At 41.3% G+C, this 20,724-nt stretch overlaps 1 protein-coding gene across 15 annotated transcripts in view; it reads left to right on the top strand.

The window, feature by feature from the left end:
- KMT2C (lysine methyltransferase 2C) overlaps positions 1–20,724 on the top strand; it is a 196,109-nt gene that overhangs the window by 65,262 nt on the left and 110,123 nt on the right. For 12 of the 15 annotated variants that reach the window (XM_084507334.1, XM_084507327.1, XM_084507337.1 and 9 more), the window contains 3 exons: positions 5,330–5,626; positions 8,789–8,928; positions 10,602–10,711. In XM_084507334.1, coding sequence (XP_084363460.1) covers positions 5,330–5,626; positions 8,789–8,928; positions 10,602–10,711 — 547 coding nt within the window. The remainder of the gene's footprint in view (positions 1–5,329; positions 5,627–8,788; positions 8,929–10,601; positions 10,712–20,724) is intronic. The other 3 variants (XM_084507326.1, XM_084507330.1, XM_084507339.1) reach the window with 1 other exon arrangement.

Below are 20,724 nucleotides of genomic sequence, written 5' to 3'. Positions count from 1 at the left end.
CAGTTTTCCTTCAAGCTTCTTCATTATCCAAGGTCAGATATGGACAGGATATTTAGAAATAAAAAGTTAATGTTCCATACTTCCCTAAATTGTCTAATAACTTCACCTCTGTGAGTATCTCACACATTAGAACTCACACTGCTGCAGATCACTGGCATTGTTTGAAGTCAGAAATCTCTTTTTTTGGTTCAAGTGTAGCATGCAGGTCTTGATTTGAATTTAGGTAAGTGATACAATGGTGTATCTTCACTAAGGAGAAAAACAACTCACTCTTTAAGTAACACAACATAAAATGAAGATAAAGTTAGTGCATTATTGCAACTTGGCGTAGGTAAATAAGTAGTAGATCCCCTGCAGTGTTTAATTCAGCTTTTTAGCATATGTGAAAACAACTGATAGGGTTAGCTGAGAGACTCATTCTCAAGGCCAGTTCCCATCAGTCTGCTTTCATAATCTGTACAAACAGTGCTCTGAAGTTGTGTTTTGCTCCCAAGCATTCCATTTCATTCTGCCGAGCTTACTTGTAATTGCAAATAATACTTGCATAAAACCAGTTTAAAATTCTGGAACAACTTTGCCGACACCACGCAAGGTTTTATGCCTCTCCGTTTCACCTTTCAAAAACGCCAAAGTGTGTGAAAAAAGGCATCCTGAAGGCATTTGTAGACACTTGGGGAAATTATTGCATAATTCATTTAGAAGCAAACCAACCCATCGCAAAAATCTAATGACGCCCTCTTCGCCTTCTTTTTATTTTTAGAGGAAAAACTGTAATTCAGTCATTATTGCAGTAAATGGCAGTAGTGTTCCCCTGCACCACAGAATTTAATGATAAGGCAGTGGTTATAGCTAGTGGATCTTACTGGCGTTGCCATGCTTTGTGTTTCCTCAGAGATAATTCAATGCCTTTTCCTGCTTAAGCAGCAGCGATGACCTCTGCTCTTAATGCCTAGGCTGTTGGGAAAGATGGATGCACAATAAATCTTTGCTCATTGGTGTGCCCTAGGAGGCTGGGAGGGGTTTGAGAAGAGGTAAGAGGAGGGCATCTGGGGTGTTGAATCCATCAATCTTGCGTTTCTTGTGCTGTTGACAATTTCAGTTCATCTCTGTAGGATTTTTGGGTTCCACTGTGCATATTCCCCACAACAAGGGTGCCACTGCCGATCCCATTGAGGGTCACGCTGGCTCACGGGGACCAACCTGGAGTAATTCCTGCCAGCAGCACAGCAGGACTTGAGCAGACACCAGCATAGATCTGAGACGGGGACCCCGTGTAGACAAGGCATGCTTAAGCCAGAATGCACATCTGCTGGTTGGCCAGGAGCCTTGGCGGACACAGGACCCCGGTGCCATTTGCCATCTCAGAAGGACCCAGGAGGGGCTTCTGCTTTCTTTTGGGAGTGTAACTGTATTGGCACATGGTGCTCTTCGAGCGATGGTAAGCCTGGTGGCCAGCCTTTATTCTGTTAACCAAGTCTTTGAGACTCAATTTTACCTTAATTCCCTCACTGCATATTTGCAAGCGAGCCAGAAGATGTTTCTCCTTCTCTGGTTCTAATTTAACATTGTGCAACTGGTTGCCCAATATCGTATGTGTTGAAATGAAACGCTTTGAACAGGAAAGTTGGTGTTTTAGGATGAGTCCTAATGACTATATGTCATCGCTTAAGTAGAGGAAATAGTGACTGTTCTCCCTTCCTCCAGGATTAAATGACTCCAGGGCATTTTGTTTTCTTCTGTTGGGATGTGGACCATGGAGGGTTGTAGCATCTTAGATTGTTGTCAGAGGGCTGAGTCACTTCTGCTCGTGGAAGAGACTTGTAGGAGATAATGGCTGCAGCGGGTTGCCGGGATTGACGTGTTTCTGTTTAGAAAGGGCATCTCTGGGACCTTCTGGGAACATCTGGACCTCCTGTAAAGGTTTGGTAGGAGCAGACATTAGCTTCAGACACTGATCTCATTGCCTCTTACTGCGTCTCCTAAATCCAGTTGTGTGTCTTGTTTTGTTCTGAACTTTTTTTTCTCCGAAGCACATTAAGATGTGCTTGCATACAAATATATGAAGTCCTTTGGGATGAGGTGAGTTGTCAGCACCTCCTGGCAACAAACCAGCTGTGGAATTTTAAATTTTATATATATGAAGTAGCATTTGTTCTAGGAAAATTCAGGAATTGGGTTGAAATTAAAGTAATGATTTCAAATTTTCTCTTGGAGCACCATACGTGTATCTTAAATGCAGTGAGCTTAGTCTTCCCTTTTTCCCTTAGTAGCTTCTAAAAAGATACGTGACACATCATCTCCTGCTTGTTATCCCATTTTGAATTAGCCTGTTCTGAAAATATGCTAATTACGATAACAGATCTAGGGTTTGATCTTAAGAGTTGCCAATATCTCAATTTCATTATCTTCACCGTGAGAGCTCTTCTTGCACCGCAGATTTAGCTCCTCTAATTGCATGTTGACATATGGAAAGTCGATTCGCAAGTACTTGCTGCTATCCTCAGATGATGCGAATAAAAAAACTCTACCTTCTGCCCGTGCAGACATAACTTAAAATATTTACTGAGCGCTTAAACCTAAAAGGCTTACGTGATGGAAGTGGCCACTCCATACCTCCTGACAAACCAGCGATGTGATGTGTTGGGGAGTGGAGGAATGCGGCTTTCCTGCCGAGCTTCTCCAGCGTCGGGGTGCTGGCTCAGCTTGTTTCCAGGCCTTCGGGGGACAGGTGCACTTGCAGCTTATCAGCATGCTCTCTTCGCCCTCCCGTGCAAGTGTGACAACTCATTTTTTTTCCCCCTTTTGTAATCCCTCCCCTCTTGGCTGCGGTCTGGCAGTGCTCTGCTTTTCCTCTCTCTGACTCCTGCGTCTGCCTGTTTGTGAGCCTTCAGCGAAGGATTCCCCAGCTCTTCACCCGTGGTCCTCAGCTCTGCTGGAGCAGCAGCAGCAGCAGCACAAACCAGCTGATTCCTGACAGCATCACAGCTGTCCACACCGCTCCAAGGAGTAGCTGTGAAGCTCTCAGCTCTTGCTGTTTCGCTTCCCTCCTCCTGCACAAAGCTCCTGCTGGAAGTCGTGGTACAGGGGCTGAAGTCTCCAGAAGTAGCTGCTTTACCCCCGCCTGCCTTTTGAAAAAAAAAAAAAAAGCTTTAAAAGTCGGTTTATTATTTTCATTACTCTTTCATATTTCCCTTTTATACATCGTAACATTAGCACAGGTTTCCTGCGACTTCACTTCGAGGAGCTTTGTTTCTTTGCTCGTAATTATCCTCAAGCCTTTCAGTGAGTAGCAATTGTCTGTCCTAACAGGATGTGTGAATAATTATTTATTCCACTGTGGATAATCTTGTGCTTGTAACCAGTGTAATTTATATGCCATTGTGCTGCCTGTTTAAATCTCTTAAGTCTCCTCACAAGTCTCTCTAGTCTCAGCTAGCCTAAATAGCTTTGCGTGCCCGCCTTACAAGCTCTGCCTGCGAGGTCAGATCAGGTTTCGCTGCCAGTCTGGTGGGTTACACGCGCTGACATAGGCAGCAGCACTGATTTGGTGCCGTGCCACATGGAAAGCTAGCTTGTGAGGCAGATGTATCTCCCATTTAGCCGTAACTATGCGTTTTTCCCCCCAGTCTCATGCTGCGTTTATCCTCATTTTCTTCACATCACTTTTCCTTCGAGTATCTTTTCGTAAAGATTTCGGGAAAGCAGCAAGCATTTACCATCAGCTCAGGGGTTTGTGCTCAGGCAGGATCCGTGAGGGACGTGGGACCTCGGCCGGAAAAGTGGAGGTGAACATTTCCTATCGGTACTATGGCAGGATATTAATTTGAGTACCAGGAACCGCGCCTATTTTACCTGCCCACCAACCTGCATGACCCCAGCAGTGTGTCTGCCCTGGGGAAAGTGCAATCCTGCCTGTAAGTGAAAGGAAGCGGCCTCCTTTCGGGCTGAGTGCTCCTGACATGCTGCTCCCTGTGTTAGGCTTTATCTGGTATTGCCAGCTCTGTAATAGCAGCACAGTTCAAAGGTGTTTGATGTACCTCGCTTTTAATTGCTTTCATCTTTCTTTTTCCTAGCGTTGCTCTGTGGTGCAGGCAAAAGACCTGTCACAGAGTGTGCTAAATCAAATCTGAGGTGGCTTTGCTGGGTTTTTGGGGTCTTCTGTTCAAAGCTGGAACTTCTATTTTTTGTTTATCTTCTTCTGTCGCTGCTCAGACCTCACCTGGCAGAAAAGCACAGGTACTCCATATTTTCTTTCCAGTATTTACTGGGAAATGTATGCAGGAGTTTAGCCTTAAGATTTCCCCTTCTTCCCACGTTACCTCCCTCCACCCACCCACCCAACGCAGCCCAAAACCCAAACATGCCACCTTGCAGACGCACTTAAATCTATTTAAACGGGATCCAGTCAAAACGAGGCCTCCAGCCAAGAGCCTGATTCCCTCAGGCATCTTTCTGGGGTCTTAGGGGCGGGAATATGAAGAAAACAGAATTGCTCATTTAAGCATAAAAATGTGTTAAGTGGCCTTCCTTTAAACTAATGCAAACTGCATTAGTTGCAGAAGTTCACATTTTAAGTTTGTGGATATGTTTATTACAGAAATATTTTTCAGAAGCTTCCATATGATGTGCCACAAGGAGTGCTGTCAGAGCTGTCATTTCAGTGCTGTTGCGACGTTCTGCATGCTAAAACATAATTGCAAGTGGTACAGGGATGGCTTAACGGTCACAGCTCTGTAAATACAAATTTCCTCTAGCCAAACTTGGAGGCACTGTATTGTTTTGGTGTGTGAAAGGGGGTAGTTGGATCTGTGCGCATCATATGCTGTGCTGTGTGGGACTGCAGTCATTGCTGTGATTTTCCCAGGCTGTTTTTTCTCTGAATAAACCTTTTGGTGTATAGGATATGCACGCTGTGCTGTTATACGTGGTGGCAGTGTGCTTATAGGAAGTGTATGTGGAGCACACAGGCACTGTGTACAGAAAGCTTTGCCTTTTCCATGATGGCAGAGCTGAGGTCTTCCAACGGGTGCAGGATGTTAATCAAACTGTTCCTCATATACTTTTTTTTGCCCGGTTTTCTTCTGCCTTTTAGCTACTGGGTGTCTGGGGATAGTGGTGGACCCTTCTCGTGCTAAGAAATCTTGAACAAAAAGATGATCTTTTTATTAAGCACTTCGATATTTGCTGTTTATTTATTTGAATCGTGCACTTCTGCAAATTCAAAGGTTCTTTAGCATAAGTGTAAGTAGGCTGGAAGTAGTTAGTCCTCCTGCATGTTGGGTTCTGGTATCTGACAGCACTTCGGAGCTATTGTTGCTTTTCTGTGAAGGGTTAAATCGGCATGGAAGTCGATCTGGGATGGAATATCTCTGCTGTTTCCCCCCTCCCTCAAAAGAAATAATTATCTTCCCTCCCGCAGCGAACAACTCTGCGCCTTTTGTTACTGTGGTGAACGAAGCTCATTAGGACAAGGAGACTTAAAACAATTCAGTCCAACTCCTGGGTATGTTATCCCATGGAAAAACCAGCCTTTAAACAAGAGCGAAGCCAGCGACAGCACCGATGGAGCTTGCGAGAAAACTCCAAGGCAAAACTCAGTGCCACGCAAACAGAGAGGACAGAAGAAGTAAGTCAGTTTTATGGTTTTATGCTTTTCATTTCTGTGCAGCTCACGAAGCATGTCTAGAGGTACTTGTACTGTTGCATTTGTGAAAATTTGATGTGTTTCGTTAAGTAGGTTTGTTTGTTTCTTTGTTTTTTGGTTTATTTTGAAAGAATTTAAGCGGTATAGGAAAACAGGTAGGAATTGTAGAATATCCTAAGTTGGAAGGGGCCCACGAAGATCATTGAGTTGAACTCCTGGTTCCACCCAGAAATGGTTGCCTCCTTTTCACTTCTTAAAGATCAGTTTCTCTATTTAAGTGAGAATCCTGACAAGAATATGATAGAAAAGATTATTTACAAGTTATTGTAAAAGCACAGATCTTGTGAGTTCAAAGTATGGGGGCTGGGGATTGGACCCAATGATCTCTTGAGTTCCCTTCCAACCCTTACAATTCTGTGTGATTCTGTGAAATTAAATTGAAGACAGTATGCAAAAGGATAGAAGATAATGGATTTTTGAAGTGCTATTTATTTTGTACAATAGGGTAGATAGAAACCTTTCCATCTCTTGGAAGCGTTTTCCCCGTGTCCTCCAAAACCGGTTCATGCCACTGTGACAGGAGAGTTACACACACACAGCGTGTTCAGTACCCTTTGAAAGTGGTGTTCATTGGCTTTCCTAAAACGGTGTTGTCAGTCGCTGAACTAGCAGTATCCCGTGTCCTGTCTGGTAGGTGCCACCTTTCAGTACCACAGAATCCCAGCCCGGTGAGGCTGGCAGCACCTCGGTGTCTCTCGGGCCCAGCCCCTGCCCCAGCAGGGCCACCCAGAGCAGGGTGCCCAGGCCCATGGCCAGGCGGCTTTTGGAGCTCTCCAAGGAGGAGACCCCACAGCCTCTGGGCTGCCTGGGGGTCAGGGGAACCTTCTGGGCTCCAGGCTGGGTCTATGGCCTCCTGTCCTGGCACTGGGCACCACTGAGAACAGCACTGAAATACCTCCAGGCATTTATAGACATTCCCCTCAGAGGGGAAGTGCTCCAGGCCCTGAATTACTCAACTCACTAATTCTGAAAAATTGCAGGAACACACACACACAACTCCACAGAAAGGTTTTATTAAAGATACGGCGACGACGCTTCGGCTGTGACTGATCAGACAAGCGGGTTGTTAGGCTCAGCCCCCAGTGGGGCCGCGCTGAAGGTCGGGAATTGGCTGAGGGTGTGGGGCCGCCGCCAGCCCCGAGGCCCCGCTGAGGGAAGCTGAGGGGAAGGGAAAGGAAAAGAAGGGAAAAGAAAGGAAGGGAAGGGAGCAGCAGCAGCCCCCTTGCTTTAAGATGGAGCCACAAACAGGGTCCCACAGCCGCTGGCAGGGCGGCTGTGGCTGTGTGGCACATGGCTCTTTGCCACCCAGCTTCACTCCTAGGGGTGCCAGATCTGCCAGGAGCGCTTTGGTGACGTATTTTCGGCTGGGTGTGCCCAACGAGACTTGTTAAGGTTCAGTGCTCGGGCCCGGCTCGCTGGCAGAGGTCGTTTTGTGCTTGGCGAGGCCGACAGCACGCTGCCGTACGGCTCTGTCAACATCATAAAAGTGGGTGGTGGAGGGTGCTGGTGGGGGAAAACAGCTTGTCTTCAGCCTCACGGAGCTACCCCGTCCCCTCACGCGGTTACTCGGTGTTTGATATTCACGTCAAATAGTGCCTTAAAAAAAAAAACACACAAAACCACAAACAGGCTGGGGCGGAGCGTGTGTCACTTCAGGATAAAACTGCAGAGTGAATGAGGATGTTTGCTGACTGGATTGGATCCTGGGAGAAATGCCGTGTCAACCGGGGTTAATTTTTTTTTTTTTTTTCAATTTTGGTGTTTTGAGTGGTGGTTTAATGTTGGAACCGGCTCTGCTGAGCGTGGGGCCTGTTCAGGAGGGAGTTTTGTAGCCCAGAGCGGGTTAATTCGGTGCTCTGTGAGGGGCATCGCACTGCTGATGGTGCTGGAGCTAACTGTCATGAGTCATTAGAATATCATTTAGTAATTAAAAACTTTTAAGCTCTCTCTGGCAGTGCAAGGGTGTTGTTACTCTTTTTTTTTTTTTTTCCCACAAGTTTTTTTATTGATTTTTTCCCCCGTATATTTCTGAATGTTGTTTTTGGAGTAGAGCACAGGTAGTATTTAGGAAGGCAGAGTTATCACCGGTTACAAGTCCGCTGTTTACTGTGGCTCTTGGCACCAGCTCATTGGTAGTGTCCTTTTTTAGTGGTTGTATGCAGGAGAGCACTCAGCAGAGAGGTATTTTTATGCCGTCTCAACTCTAGAAACTCAGAAGAAACGGCACATGTACAGCTTAGAGTTACTAATGGGGGAGAATAATGAAGTTCAAAGAACATCAATAGAAAAAAAAAACACACCACCACCCTGTTTCCTGCTAACCACTGAAGCATTGAATGAGGTCAGATCTCTTGAGTAAGTAAGCTTAATGCAGATCCTCAGATGTCCAAGATAAATTTTTGCCTGCAGGAAATAAAGGAGGAGGAATCACCACTTCCTTCTGTTAGTTGACTGAGTGTTATTACCTGTTTTCTGTTAAGATTAGAATTGGGGGAACAAATTAATACAGTTAGAAATGAGATATTCCCATGTCAGCACAAGATAGTAACCTTTATAACACTGAATTTCTGAATCCCCCTGCATTTCTTCTGGCTGTCCCTACCCCTCCCTTCTTTTCTTACTTATCCTCTGCAACAGAGGTTGATGCTCCCCACCTTCACCACCCTCTTGCCTTCCTTCTACACCTGTTCTTCCCCAGAGTAACACAGACTGCTTGCTGTTCCTTAATTCTCCATTCCTAATGTTGGGCAAGTTTTAACATTAAATAGAAGAGGATTAAAAAAACAAAGAAACAAAATGTGTATCCTGAACAATAGGAGAAGAGCAAGCTGCAGAAAGGGGAATTTTATCAAGCTCTCTTTTGACTGTTGAATAGTAGCTTTAACTGAAAACTTCATTAACCCAAAAGGTGTTGGGTTAGAGCATGAGGAAGTCAGATTTTTGGTCATGTAGATTATATTTTAACTGTGTTTGGAAAAATTGGTTTTCCCTGAGTTTTTTATCATTTACAAGTATCTAGCTAACTGAACAAAGTGTGTGGTCACTTCTGAGTTTTGTGTTTTTTTTTCCTGCTCCTTGATACAGATCTCGATCGAGTATAGCATCATGTACAAGTGTAAGCACCCAAACTGCTTCTGACGATCAGGTTGTCAAATTCTGGGATGAACTCAGTTTAGTTGGCTTACCAGATGACATTGATGTTCAAGCCTTATTTGAGCCAACAGGTAAGATACATTGCTCTTCTTCAATGTTTTGCATACACCAGCAGCTGCAGTGACAATGAGTGAAGTTATTCAGCTGTTGATTTTCTGTGCTCTGGTGTTTGTAAATTTGATTATGCTTTCTTAACATTTCCATTTTCATAACATTTTACCAATGTTATGTGATGTTTCTGTAAAGTACTGGACAGAATCTTAGCAAAGATATTTGGAAGGACATTTCAATGGTTGGACTTCAGGATCTTGAAGATCTTTTCCAACCTAAATGATTCTGTGACTATATGAGGAAATAGTTTTAATCTGTTGCTGAACTGTTGTTCAGGTAGTTAACATCTTCAGTATCACAGTTGTATTTTGTGGAGAAAAGAGGAAAGAAATAAGACACAGCTTAATACAATTTTTAAAGTCCCAATCCTGTAGCCTCACCCAACTTCATGCTGATCTTATAGATTATCTAAAATAATGGGAGGAAAGATTTAGAAGAGCAGGTATTCATAGAACAATAGAGGTAAAACACATTTGCATGTTTTTCTGTTAGAAAACTGTCTGGGTTGTCATTTACTCTTTTGTTTTAATGTAGCTTCTCTTTTTATTCAATCACGAATTACTTTTTCAGAAAACGTTTATGTCCACATGCTTTTGATGCCAGTAGTCCACTCACGTATTTTGACTCAAAAAATGGAAATACATTTCTGTTTAAACCTGTGCAGTAATATAAATGTTATTCTTTCATGAGTGTGAAAATTGATTTCAAAGTCTAATTTAAAACAACAACTTCTGTCTTAAATAGTTATACTACAGTGTGTGGGGATGGGGATTTGATCAATATAAAGTACTTTGTCATTATTATTGGTAGTGGACTCTTCCCAGGCTATTGCAGAATTTTTGAGGGAGTTTTTTTGTGGCTGAATGCTTAAGTTGGCCAACTGCAGTATCTAATTTCAGCAGCTAATTCACAGCATTGTTTCAAATCTAGGAAAAAGCTGTCACAGAATTCCTTTGGAAGTATTCATCGGTTACACTGTCTTTTCCCATGGCTGAATTAGAAACTTTTTTTTACGATATACCCATTGATTTCTGCAAACTCTGTTTTTAAGCAGATACTCATTTACCAATAACACGTTTGTATTTAAATCTGTGTTACGCATCTATTGTATTGAGACAGTTTTCTTCTGTGGTTCTTCTGTTCATGCTATGTTTTTACCTTTTAAAAGTTTTATGTAGAATTCTAAAGTGTCATTTGAGCATGTTCTACATAAACGTACAGATCTACATGTGGTCATTGGGAAACATCTTAAGAGTACATATATAGACAAATGTCTAGAGTTAAAACCAAGACCTTTTTGTCTGTCTTATGCACAAACATGTATATACCCTCTTATTAGGATTTTATGATCAGGCATCTGAAAGCTAGAAACAGATGTAGAGAATATGCTAAAATGAAGTGGAAGATGTTTTATATATCAAAAAATTGCAGTATATTTGGTATCTGATAGTAACTGCATTGTATTTGGTGTATGATAATAAAGGCATTAAATGTTACAACAAGGAAAACAGGAGGAAGAAAGACTGCTCATTTTCTCTGACAAGTGTATTCTACTAGAATGCAGTTCAATATTTAAAAGAAATGCTCGATAGAGTTGTAAAACTGAAGCTTTCCTTTCCTCACAATGCATTAGGTCATTGCTGGGCTCATCACCGCTGTGCGGAGTGGTCAATGGGAGTCTGCCAGACTGAAGAGCAGCTATCGGTGAACGTGGACAAAGCTGTTGTCTCAGGGAGCACAGAAGTGAGTAAAAAAAAATTAAATTAGAACGTTTGAACCAGTAGGGAAATAGACAGTGAGATGGGGTTGAAAAACAGGCAGTAAACTAATGCAATACAAGGGATGACCAACAATATCCACGTACAGATCTGTGAGTTTACATTCATCATAAGGTTTTTTTGGACAAGTATTCATGATAAAATCTACTCTTGCAATATATCAGAGAGGCTGACTTCAGGACCTGTTCTGGGATAGCTAGATTGTAGAAGGTACATGGCTGACTGAAATACAGGAAAAAGAATAGTTGAATTCATGTTAGCAAATGCCCTGCTCGGTAGAGGAAATAGTTTTGGGTTTGCCAGTTTGTATTCTGAAGTTGTGTGACTCAAATACAGGAAAAAAATTCACTATTACTTTTATACTAGTTGCAAAGAGGAGGTGGTGTAGGAAAGCTGGTGTTCAACACAAAGCCTAGGTTGTTGTTAGAAATACTGATAGAAGTACATATACAAATGTTGACTTTTAGTTTGGAATGGTCATGTATTTGGAAAAGTAAGTACCTTTGAAAAGGGCAGCCTTCTGGTGTCATGTTGTGGTATCACGTTGGAGTGAAGATGAGACAGATTTCCCATTGATTTACCACATGTAGGTATGCTTTTTGGTCTTACTTAGTCATGTCTAGTAGATTATTTTAATAATTTTAGTTTCTTATTAATTAATTCTTTATTAATCAGTTGTGCCGTGAGCAAGTCTGCATAATTTTGCCATTTTTTTTCCAATGATCATGCTTAGGCATATTTTTAATTGATTCTTAAAGTTTTTCATGCATTATATTAAAATAACAAATCAATGTGTATGATGCCAGTAAATGTTCTCCATTGTGTGGAGGAAAAAGCTGCTTTAAATCAGTCTTTCAATACAAGCTGTATAATACAGCTTTCCTTATGCCATCTGCTTTTACATACACTCATATTGAATAAATGCTTTACTTTGAATAATTTAATTGATTGCTGTGCTTCTGCTTTCAAAGTAAGAGACTATTCAGAATGAATGAACCTGACAGAATTAAGTTCTAAATGAGCTCGAAGACGTTAAAACATTCATATGTGTGTGTGCATGTATAAATAAAAAAAGAATGAAATGAGCATCCAAAATTTGACATTTCTATTTCCAAATCTCACTGCTGGAAAGTTTTAGTGCCTTTTTTTCTGGATGATTATGGTGGTAGATTGTTGCCATTTTGTGATCTGCTCATTCCCATCAGTAGTCAATTTCTTAATAATATTCTGTCTTATAACAGAATCCTTCTGATAGTGTTCAAGCTTGTCTTTTTTGCTCTATTGAGTTTCACCATATTTAGATTATTTCAGTTCCAGTTCTTTCTCTATGGTACCTTGCTTCTCCCCTGTACTGATGGTGTCTCAACCTCCTGTCATTAGCACATTTTCAGTTTTGAATAGATGTTTATAATGTAAATATTTAAGGATTTTTGAAGAATTAATTTCCCTGGTGAAATAGTTTCCATTTCAGGCTTGCCTTTTCACGGGCCGTTGTTTAATTTCTCTACTAATCTTCTCAAATTCTGCAAATAATTTTTTAGACACATCTATTGCACAGTGCAGCACGTAGAGATGAGAGATGAAATTTGCATCGATTGCCATTCTGCATATTTCCTATTCAGTCTTTGCTGAAATTGTTGAGAAACTTTCTGCTCTGCAATACAGCAGTTGGCCAACAAAGAGAGAAGCTGTTTTGATTATTCTGTTTTATCCTTCTTGGGAGATCCTCGGGGAGAGCACAGTAAGAGCTCAGCATTGATTGATTTTGGAGGAGTAGTTGGACCAAATGGGACATCTTTATCCCACGGTCACACCAGGAAAGTTTTGGCTTCTGGTTTTTCAAGAACTAAGCAGCAAACTCTTTTGTAGTTCTCCGTTTCTGACTGTGGAGCAGCAATGTGGGGGCTGATTGGAGTTGTGTGTAACTGGTTTGGAGCCGAAGTAATCCCTGTTTGCTTGTTGTGTCCAGGCTATATTGCTTGGTAATCATTTTTCACTGGCCTCAGTGCTTTCTAACTTGTCACTCAGCTAAAAAAGGCACAAAAAAGTGTAAGGTGTGCTGGAAATACTCTGCGGTAGTGGAAAAAGTAGTTGCTGAGAACAAATTTTCTTTGTGTGAGACATTTAAAAAAGTTCTGAATGAGAGGTATAGCAGTTGACTTAATGTATGGTTTTGCATTTACAGCTGCTCACATTTTGCATTTGCTAAAATTCTGGGTTTCTTTCTAGTGTGATGTTGCTGCATTTTAAGAGTAAAGTTTCTATTTAAATGTTCTGAGCACTGTTGGCAATGCAGATGCAAGTATGTGCTCAGGGCTTACAGAAAAATGGTTTAAATAAGAACAAGCTGTATGTTAGCTCCTCTACTTGCCACCAAATTTGCTTTGCTTTTTTTTTTGTTGCTGTTGTTGGTTGGGGCTTTGTGTCTTCTTGGAAGTCCCTCTGGCATTCTATGGGTTTATGATGTGGTTTGCAGCATTGGCATCTTTCTTCAGCTGGGAAAGTATGTTTTCTTTTCTCGATGCTCATATACAGATGAATTTTTGACATGCAACAACCATTTTCTTGATAGTAAAGTTATTTGGTTTGTGTCTTTTAAGTTGCGGAGAGCATTTTGGAGCTTTACTTACCTTGAGGGTCTCTTAAACTTGCAAGTTACAGTCATGTTTCTCATTAGTTAGGATGTCTATTGTTTGCAAATCTGTTCTAACTGGATATGACAATGTTTCTCATTACTCTGTTTACCAGTTGAGATGTCCATTGGGCTTCACTGAACTCGTGATTGCATTAATAAAGCTTGTGTGGACATATTTCATTGACCTAGTCCAAAGTATGTATGTTAATTCATTTTGGTTTCTTCTTGGCTTTGTTTTCTGAAGGTTTAAAGTACAGTACAGCGGAGATTTTGGTGTGTGTGCACGTCTCTCAAGATAGCCTGCTTAGCATTTCTTTTTTCTTCGGTTCTTTCTTTTGATTCACTCAATTTTCAGGCCTGGCAGTTTATTTACTCAGGCATCTGACCAATTTGTTACGTGCATTTGCATCTAGACGTATGTGGGTTCTTTGACTTTCTATCAAAGTCTTGGTTTTGCCTCTGTTTAATATTAATGAGTATTCATACATATATATATGTGTGAGGTGTTTAAAATCTTATTCATCATGTTTTTTAACTGACAAATAAAAGCTGGAATGTACTGGTAGATTTCTGGTAGTAGCTGCTGCTCTAGCCCTTCTGGGTGGTATGGTTGACTCGTTTTATCTCATTGCTTACCTTGCTCATCTGAGCAACTGAGGGTTCCCTGACAGCCTCAGAAGCAATTTTTAAGAAAGCAAAAGAAGAAGTGGCGATCCAGTTGGCAAGCATGGTGTCAGAGCATTATTCAGGAAGACTCTTAAGGTATGGCAACTTAGCTCTGGAGCTGTAGCAGTATGTAAATCTGAACACCCCAGTGTGGCAGCTCATTCCTATGCTGCTTTAATAGGCTTTTTTGGGGTTCGAAAACCCCATTTCATTTCAAGTTTTGAAAAAAAATGACTTGAGAATATGGAAAGCAGGAGGGAAAATTTCGAGTGATTTGCTTGATCCGAAGCCTAACTAAATTGCTTAAAATTTCTAAGCGCTCTACTCGGTACATAAAAAATTACCATAGTAAAGAAGTTGTCATGTTGTCAGCTTTACGAAGATAATCTTTAATCGGTGAGGTCTTTCTACAGATCTTTGTGGTAAGATGCAGAGATGGTATTAAATGGAGGCTTAGGAAAATAAGCAAAGGGGGATGATTGAACAGAAATCACAGGTTTTGCTTAAAAAATAATGGATGTGGATGAGCAGAGTTGTGCTTTTTGTTGTATTCAGCACGGTGTTTTCTTAATTATGCTGGTTTTTGGTATTTGGAAGAACGATACGGTCTGAACCTTCCTGGCATTACCATTAAAAATGGAGGCCTTTGGGGCTTGCATCTGCTCAGCTTTTAACAAGAATGGTGTTTGAAATATTTTCAGGTATTTTTAAATACTGCTTTATAATCTCCTTGTTTATTTTACATCTATCGTTTAGGTGGCTGTTTCTCTCTGGTCTGTTGAGGAAATAAGAAAGTTTACTACTCGTCTGCCTCACATTGTCTAGCCATAACTCTTCTTTATGCTGCAGAGACCCACGTCTCTGCATTATTCTCTAATTGTTGAGAGCTCTGCTCCTGTCTAGAGCATCTTGCACTCGAAACTACAACAGTGTGCATCAAAATTGCAGGAAAGTGCTTTAAAGGACCCTGGTGGGTTGGACAGACATTAGCAGCTAAGGGCTACGTGGTTTGGTATAAAGGGGAGGTGATGAGTTGTAATGGTTTAGAAGTTGTGTAAATCAGAATGCAATAAGGTGGGCTTTTCTTTTTATATATGAGCATCTCAGTTCAAGAAGTGAATTTAAGAACTCAGTAGCTAATGTGTTTGAACCACATCTGAACGCGCTGTGCACAAGAAAGGAATGTAATACTAATTTTCCCAGCCAGCTTTCTCTTCTGATAAAGTGTAGAAAGCAGTTTACAAGTCTGGGAGAATTTATCAAGGACACAAGTCAAAGAAAACAGTATTGGTGGAAACCAAAAAGGAGGATCCTATCTGCTTAAAGGCTGAATAAGGGAAACATAACGCTGATGAAATGTCTAAAGCAGTCATTCCAAAATACTGTATTATTCTGTTTCCATTTCGTAAGATGTGGATTTCTGTTTGCTCTGAGATTCTCTATAGCTCCTTGCATATTTATCTACTTCACAGCTTTCATTTTCCCAGTAACAGTCAAGTGTTTTTTCAGGACCAAGACTCTTGCAACCAGATAACTGAAAAATTGCCGGCGTCTTCTCCCACCCATCCATATTTTTTTTAGTTAATCAGGGCAGTATCTTCTCTCTGTACAAGGCAGCTGTTTTCAGCTCCTGCTGAGTTTCTGCAGGCTGTTTGGCATCTTATCATCGCTGAGAACTGGAGGAGTTGTTGCTTTGCATAGAGGCAGGCTAATCAATAGCATCTTGCCTTGTTCGAAACTGTAAACGATCTGCTGTTTTGACACTCCTCGCTCCTGGTAAGCCCTTTTTCACATGGTAACACAGTCTTTAATTTTTTTTTAAAGCATTTTCCCTTGATTTCTGCCACCAGAGATAGCAGATCCCTGTTTGTGGATGCTTCCAAGTTGGAGCAATATAACGAGGCTTATGTATTAAATTCTCACTCTTTTTTTTTTTTTTCTTAAAGTCCTTTCCATCTACATTTTTAAGTTCTTTGCTCCAGATTGAATTCTAGCATGATGCTTAGAAGCTAAACTGCAAGGAAAAAGTAAATTGAGGAGAAAGATGAAAACCAGTTAAAAAACAAAACAAAACAAAAAAAACTGTACATGTTTTAAGTGTTTTTCCACATTTGGAAGATATCCTCACCCCTTAGCCTCAGTATTTTCCTTGTCTTGTTGAGTCTTGTCTAAGTTTTTAGTGGCGTGCATGTATGTTTACTTGTGCTTCTTTGCACGAGTTGAAGATTTGGCTAAATTGATATTTCCTTTTATTATTCCTTGTGGGTGAAGATAAGTGTGCACATCTTACAAAACGAACTTCACGGACTGTGGAGGATATTTAGCCACAGCAATTTTTCAGCAAAGTTTATTTTTGATTACTACAAAAAATTGTGAAAATTGCTTTAGGTTGCAGAATTCCGGAGGTAGGGGACGCTGCTTGGCTTCATACGCATCTCAGCCAAACTGAACAGAGCATGTGGTGATTTCCTTTCTCAAGGTAGAGAGGAGGATTTGGAGTTCCTTGATGCTTCAAAGGTTCCCTTCTTCCTGTTTTGTTACTGCAAGAGCTCGTAATTCTTAAAGCCAAGGGAAAATGCATAAAGAATGCCATCTACCATTATTTCTTCTGAGCAGAGTCTTCTGTATTTGCCCAATTTTCAAGGAAAAGCTCTGTGATGTGATACTACATGAACAGCTCAGGTAGTCAGAAGCACTCCTCACACCTCTGGAGTTGCAGTGCTCAGGCACTCAGCTTCTCTGCATCTCCCCGCTCCGAAATTTGGGGGTGACTGCCTTGCTGCTCTGTTGGAGTGGCTTCTGATTTTATTTTGCCAAGTTTATTTTCTGTAGTTGCTCCTCTCTTGTGTTTTGATGCAGAAAGAAGTATTCTTCCAGAACACCATCTGTAACTTTTTAACGTGTTGCTGTTACAGAACACATTACAGAAGGTGCTGGAGAAAGGCTGGAGGAGTGTCATCGTCTCCTCAAGAGGACAATTTCATCTGCTTCTGGTCACTTTGGTGGTTACACTCAGTTCCTAGCATGTTCCTAGAAATGCTGTGGCAGTTTAGCATTGAGGGCTACCAGGTATTTCAGTTCCCCATGAATTTCCCCCTCAATACTTACTCATTCTTCTAGGGACTTGTGGCCATTTTCCTGCCAATGATGACAAGCCTTGTACTTCAAGGAAAGCCATAGTGACATAGTGTAAATTGTCTTCCATGAACTAACGTGTTCCAGAACAGTTTGGATTCTGGTCACCTAAAGCCAGGTCATTTGTGTCTTGAAGAATGTGAAGCCGGCTGTTCTCACAGCCTGTTAAATGCCATCAGGAACGCTCCACCAATTAATCTACACCAATTTTTCAAAGTCTGCAAAGCAGCCATGACAACTTAGAATTATCGTAGTGGGTTTTGTTTGACAGTGTGTAATTCATCTGGGATACCCCTGCATACCATAAATGATGCCAACACAGTTTGGGTAAATCTGCTGAGGTTTTAGCTCTTCTGTCAGACCAGTGTGTGTATTCTGTTTTTTTTTGTAGGCCTGGCAGTTGAGAACATATTTTGCTGTTCAGTAAGATACACAACTTAGTTCTCGTTAATATTGTCGTATGAACAATGACTAAAGTATTCTTCCTTATATCAAAATAAGCTCTACCACAACGGGCTGTTGTTCATTGGATGTCACTGTCCCGTAGCAGCTGCTTTGAAAAGCAAACATCAAGATAGAGGAACCAGGATGGGAAGGAAGTGAGAACAAGCATATAAAAAGAAGACAGGAGGCTGACATTTGAAATCATTACGATTATTGAAAAATTTACCCTTTCCTGTTTCTTTTTTCTTTTTTTCCTTTTATAATCTGACTCTAGGAGCCAAAGCAAAAAAGTACAATTTAATATACTTCATGCAAAAAGAAAACTCGCTTTTTGCCTGATAGTTGTTTTTGACCCTAGAGTCACTTTTGCCAAGTTTTCATTATTATTTTTAAATTATCCAGGGGGATCCTGTTCATTCCATTTTTTTTCTGCAGTGAAACACAGAACAGGAAAAACTAATTTACAGTTCTTACAGGTAAAGAATCTGGTTCCCTATCAAAACACTACACCTAAAATGGCAGAGTTTAGGACTCAGGCTTCAGAAGGCAGTTTTCAATTTCCTCAGTTGTCTCATGGACCATGTTTTCTGGTACAAAATAAAGTACATTTTTCTATATCACTGCTAGTACTTAAGAAAATCCAGTGATAGTTCAAACCGAATAAACAAGAATCAAGAACTCTTCATGCTTCTCTGCTTCTCAAATATTTTTGTCCTTATTTTGGCACGTAATGTATGGATACCTTGGGATGTAATTAGACTTCACACTTGAACGTGGACCGTCAGTGATGCATATAAAAGTTTGAAGGGATTGCTGTGAAATCGTGGTCTGTCCAAGCAGTGTGATTGCACAGAGAGACAGCAGCATGTGGAGGAGATGCGGGTAATACGCAGAATAGTCTTTGATGAAAGAAGGGGTCTGAAATAGAGTTTTGTTCTGAATTTTCCATTTACTGAGACACAAAACCTGATATATTTTCCTAGTGCTTCTGATGTAGTTGTTGCTCCCTCCTGAATGCTTCGATACCCAAGTACTGCACAGTCAACATACATTAATGAACATTTAGAGCTTTTAGTACTTGCTGGCCAAGCGAGTACTTCATGACAAGCACAAACACTTCAGCGTGACTTTTCAGTCTTTATTGTACTTGCCTGCCTCATAACCTGCTGTCATAATAATTTGGACCTGCTGATTAGAAAAAGGAGCACGTGATAATGTGAAACTAACGTAGTTACGGTTAATTTCATTTCAGTGAGTTGATTCTAATTACAAGAAGACGTAAAGCATTAATTCGCAACCCAAGGTTTGGAGGGGCAGCATTTGGCTTCTCAGAGGAAGCAGAGGAAAAGGTGTGCATTTCCAAACTGAGTTTTGGGAATGCTTGGAGATTTTTCTGTTGATTCGCTTTGTCATGTGCTTTCTGTGAAATAACAGCTGTGTTTTTATCCCTACCTTTTTGCTTCCAAATACACAGGGAAAAAAGGAGTGAATTTATCTGCATGGCAAGTACTATTGTCAGTGCATGTTATAACTCAGTGATTATAGTGGAATCTTGTTCCTTGGGTGCATACAAAACACGTGCTAACACTTAACTCCTGCTAGCTTTGCAGATAGACAATGACTAACTCACGTATCGTAATACATGCATTTTAGGTTTATGTAGTAAACTTTATGTGGCGTAAGAGAGGCCTTTTCATAAACTGTCAGTTTTGTCCATTAATACAATTTCTGTGACTTCCTTGCCTGCAGTTCTGCAGATTTGAAAAGAAGTAGAAGCACGGTGTCATTTCTGAGAGGCGGATCGACAGAAACCGTCTCTCCCGTAACAACTGCACGTCTACAACATAGGAGCAAGTGGGGAGGGAAGAACCCGGAGTTCTTTAGCAAGCACAAACCTCCTTTTTTTAAGACAGTTCCTATGGCTTCATCTAAAGCAAAGTCTTTTATTTTTCAGCCTCACGTATTCCTTTTCTTCACGCCGTGAATTGCTGATGCCGGTCGTGCTGTAGCACCGGGAGAGCTGGGCAGGCTCTGCCCTGGGGTGCTCGCTTGGCACTGGAGCAGGGAAGCAGAGTCAGCCTTAGAGCCTTCATTCTGTGGGCTTTTTCAAGATGAATGCTTTGAAAAAGGCACCTTTCTTGAACCCTAGATTCTGAATATGTGGGTACTAGGATCAGGGGAGAGAGATTACTGCTGCACAGAAATTTCTGAGAGTTTTGATGCTGAATAGAAGATAGGTGGTGCAGATGCAAGGGGCAGTCTGTGAAGAGTAGGAAGCGGAAAAATGGGCTAGGGGCACCAAGAGAGAAGCAGCAGTAGCACAGAAATGAAAGCCAAGAAGCCTAGCTCAGAAACATGAAAGGCCCTATGTTCCTGAAGGAATTTCCAGTGCAGGTTTCCTTTATTCCCTAACATTCACTGAAATAATTTACTGAAAGCTCTGAAGTAAAATAGTTGAGTGTGTGTTCCAAACTGGTGAAGTGCACTTCACAAAGACCTTTTCTTCCTTTTTTGCATGACTTGAGTAGAAAACACTTCTTCCATAATATGCCCAAAGAAAATCTGCATGTTTTTCCCCTCCTCCCATTCCAGGGCCTTTCTTAAATGTTACTCTAAGCATTAAGGCGATGACATAGCAGTTCGTGTTGAGGCAGCGCTCTGGCTGGGCATTTGATTTCAAGAGTTTATAGCTATACCAAGTTATTTTGGGGGCTTACGTATCTTGGGTGTTAAAAATGGAGAGAACCTGATCTCTGAAGAGTAAAGAAAGTCCATTAAAGGAAAATCAGCCTCTCCGATTGAGATTGTACGCTCCCTCAGATAGTGCTTCACTTTGCTGGAGGGAATAACCTGTAGTGGTGCTTTGCTGTGGGACACGAGGAGAATGATGCTGCTGCTCTCCCTTTTCCCTTTCTATGCTCAGCAGCAGTAGCAAGACCTACAAAATTAAGAGAATGACAGTGTAATGCCCCCAAATTCTAGATTTGACAGAAGGAAATAACATATGTATATATATAAAGCAGGAAACCGTACACATCTCTTAGCAAGTATGCCCACAGAAACTTAGCTGAGGAAGTATAGCAGTACCACCAGTCTCC

The sequence above is a fragment of the Aythya ferina genome, assembly GCF_964211825.1.
Source record: "Aythya ferina genome assembly, chromosome: 2".
Classification (NCBI taxonomy): Eukaryota; Metazoa; Chordata; class Aves; order Anseriformes; family Anatidae; genus Aythya; species Aythya ferina.
Note: the sequence above shows the minus strand (reverse complement) of the source record. Positions and strands in the feature narration are given on the sequence as shown.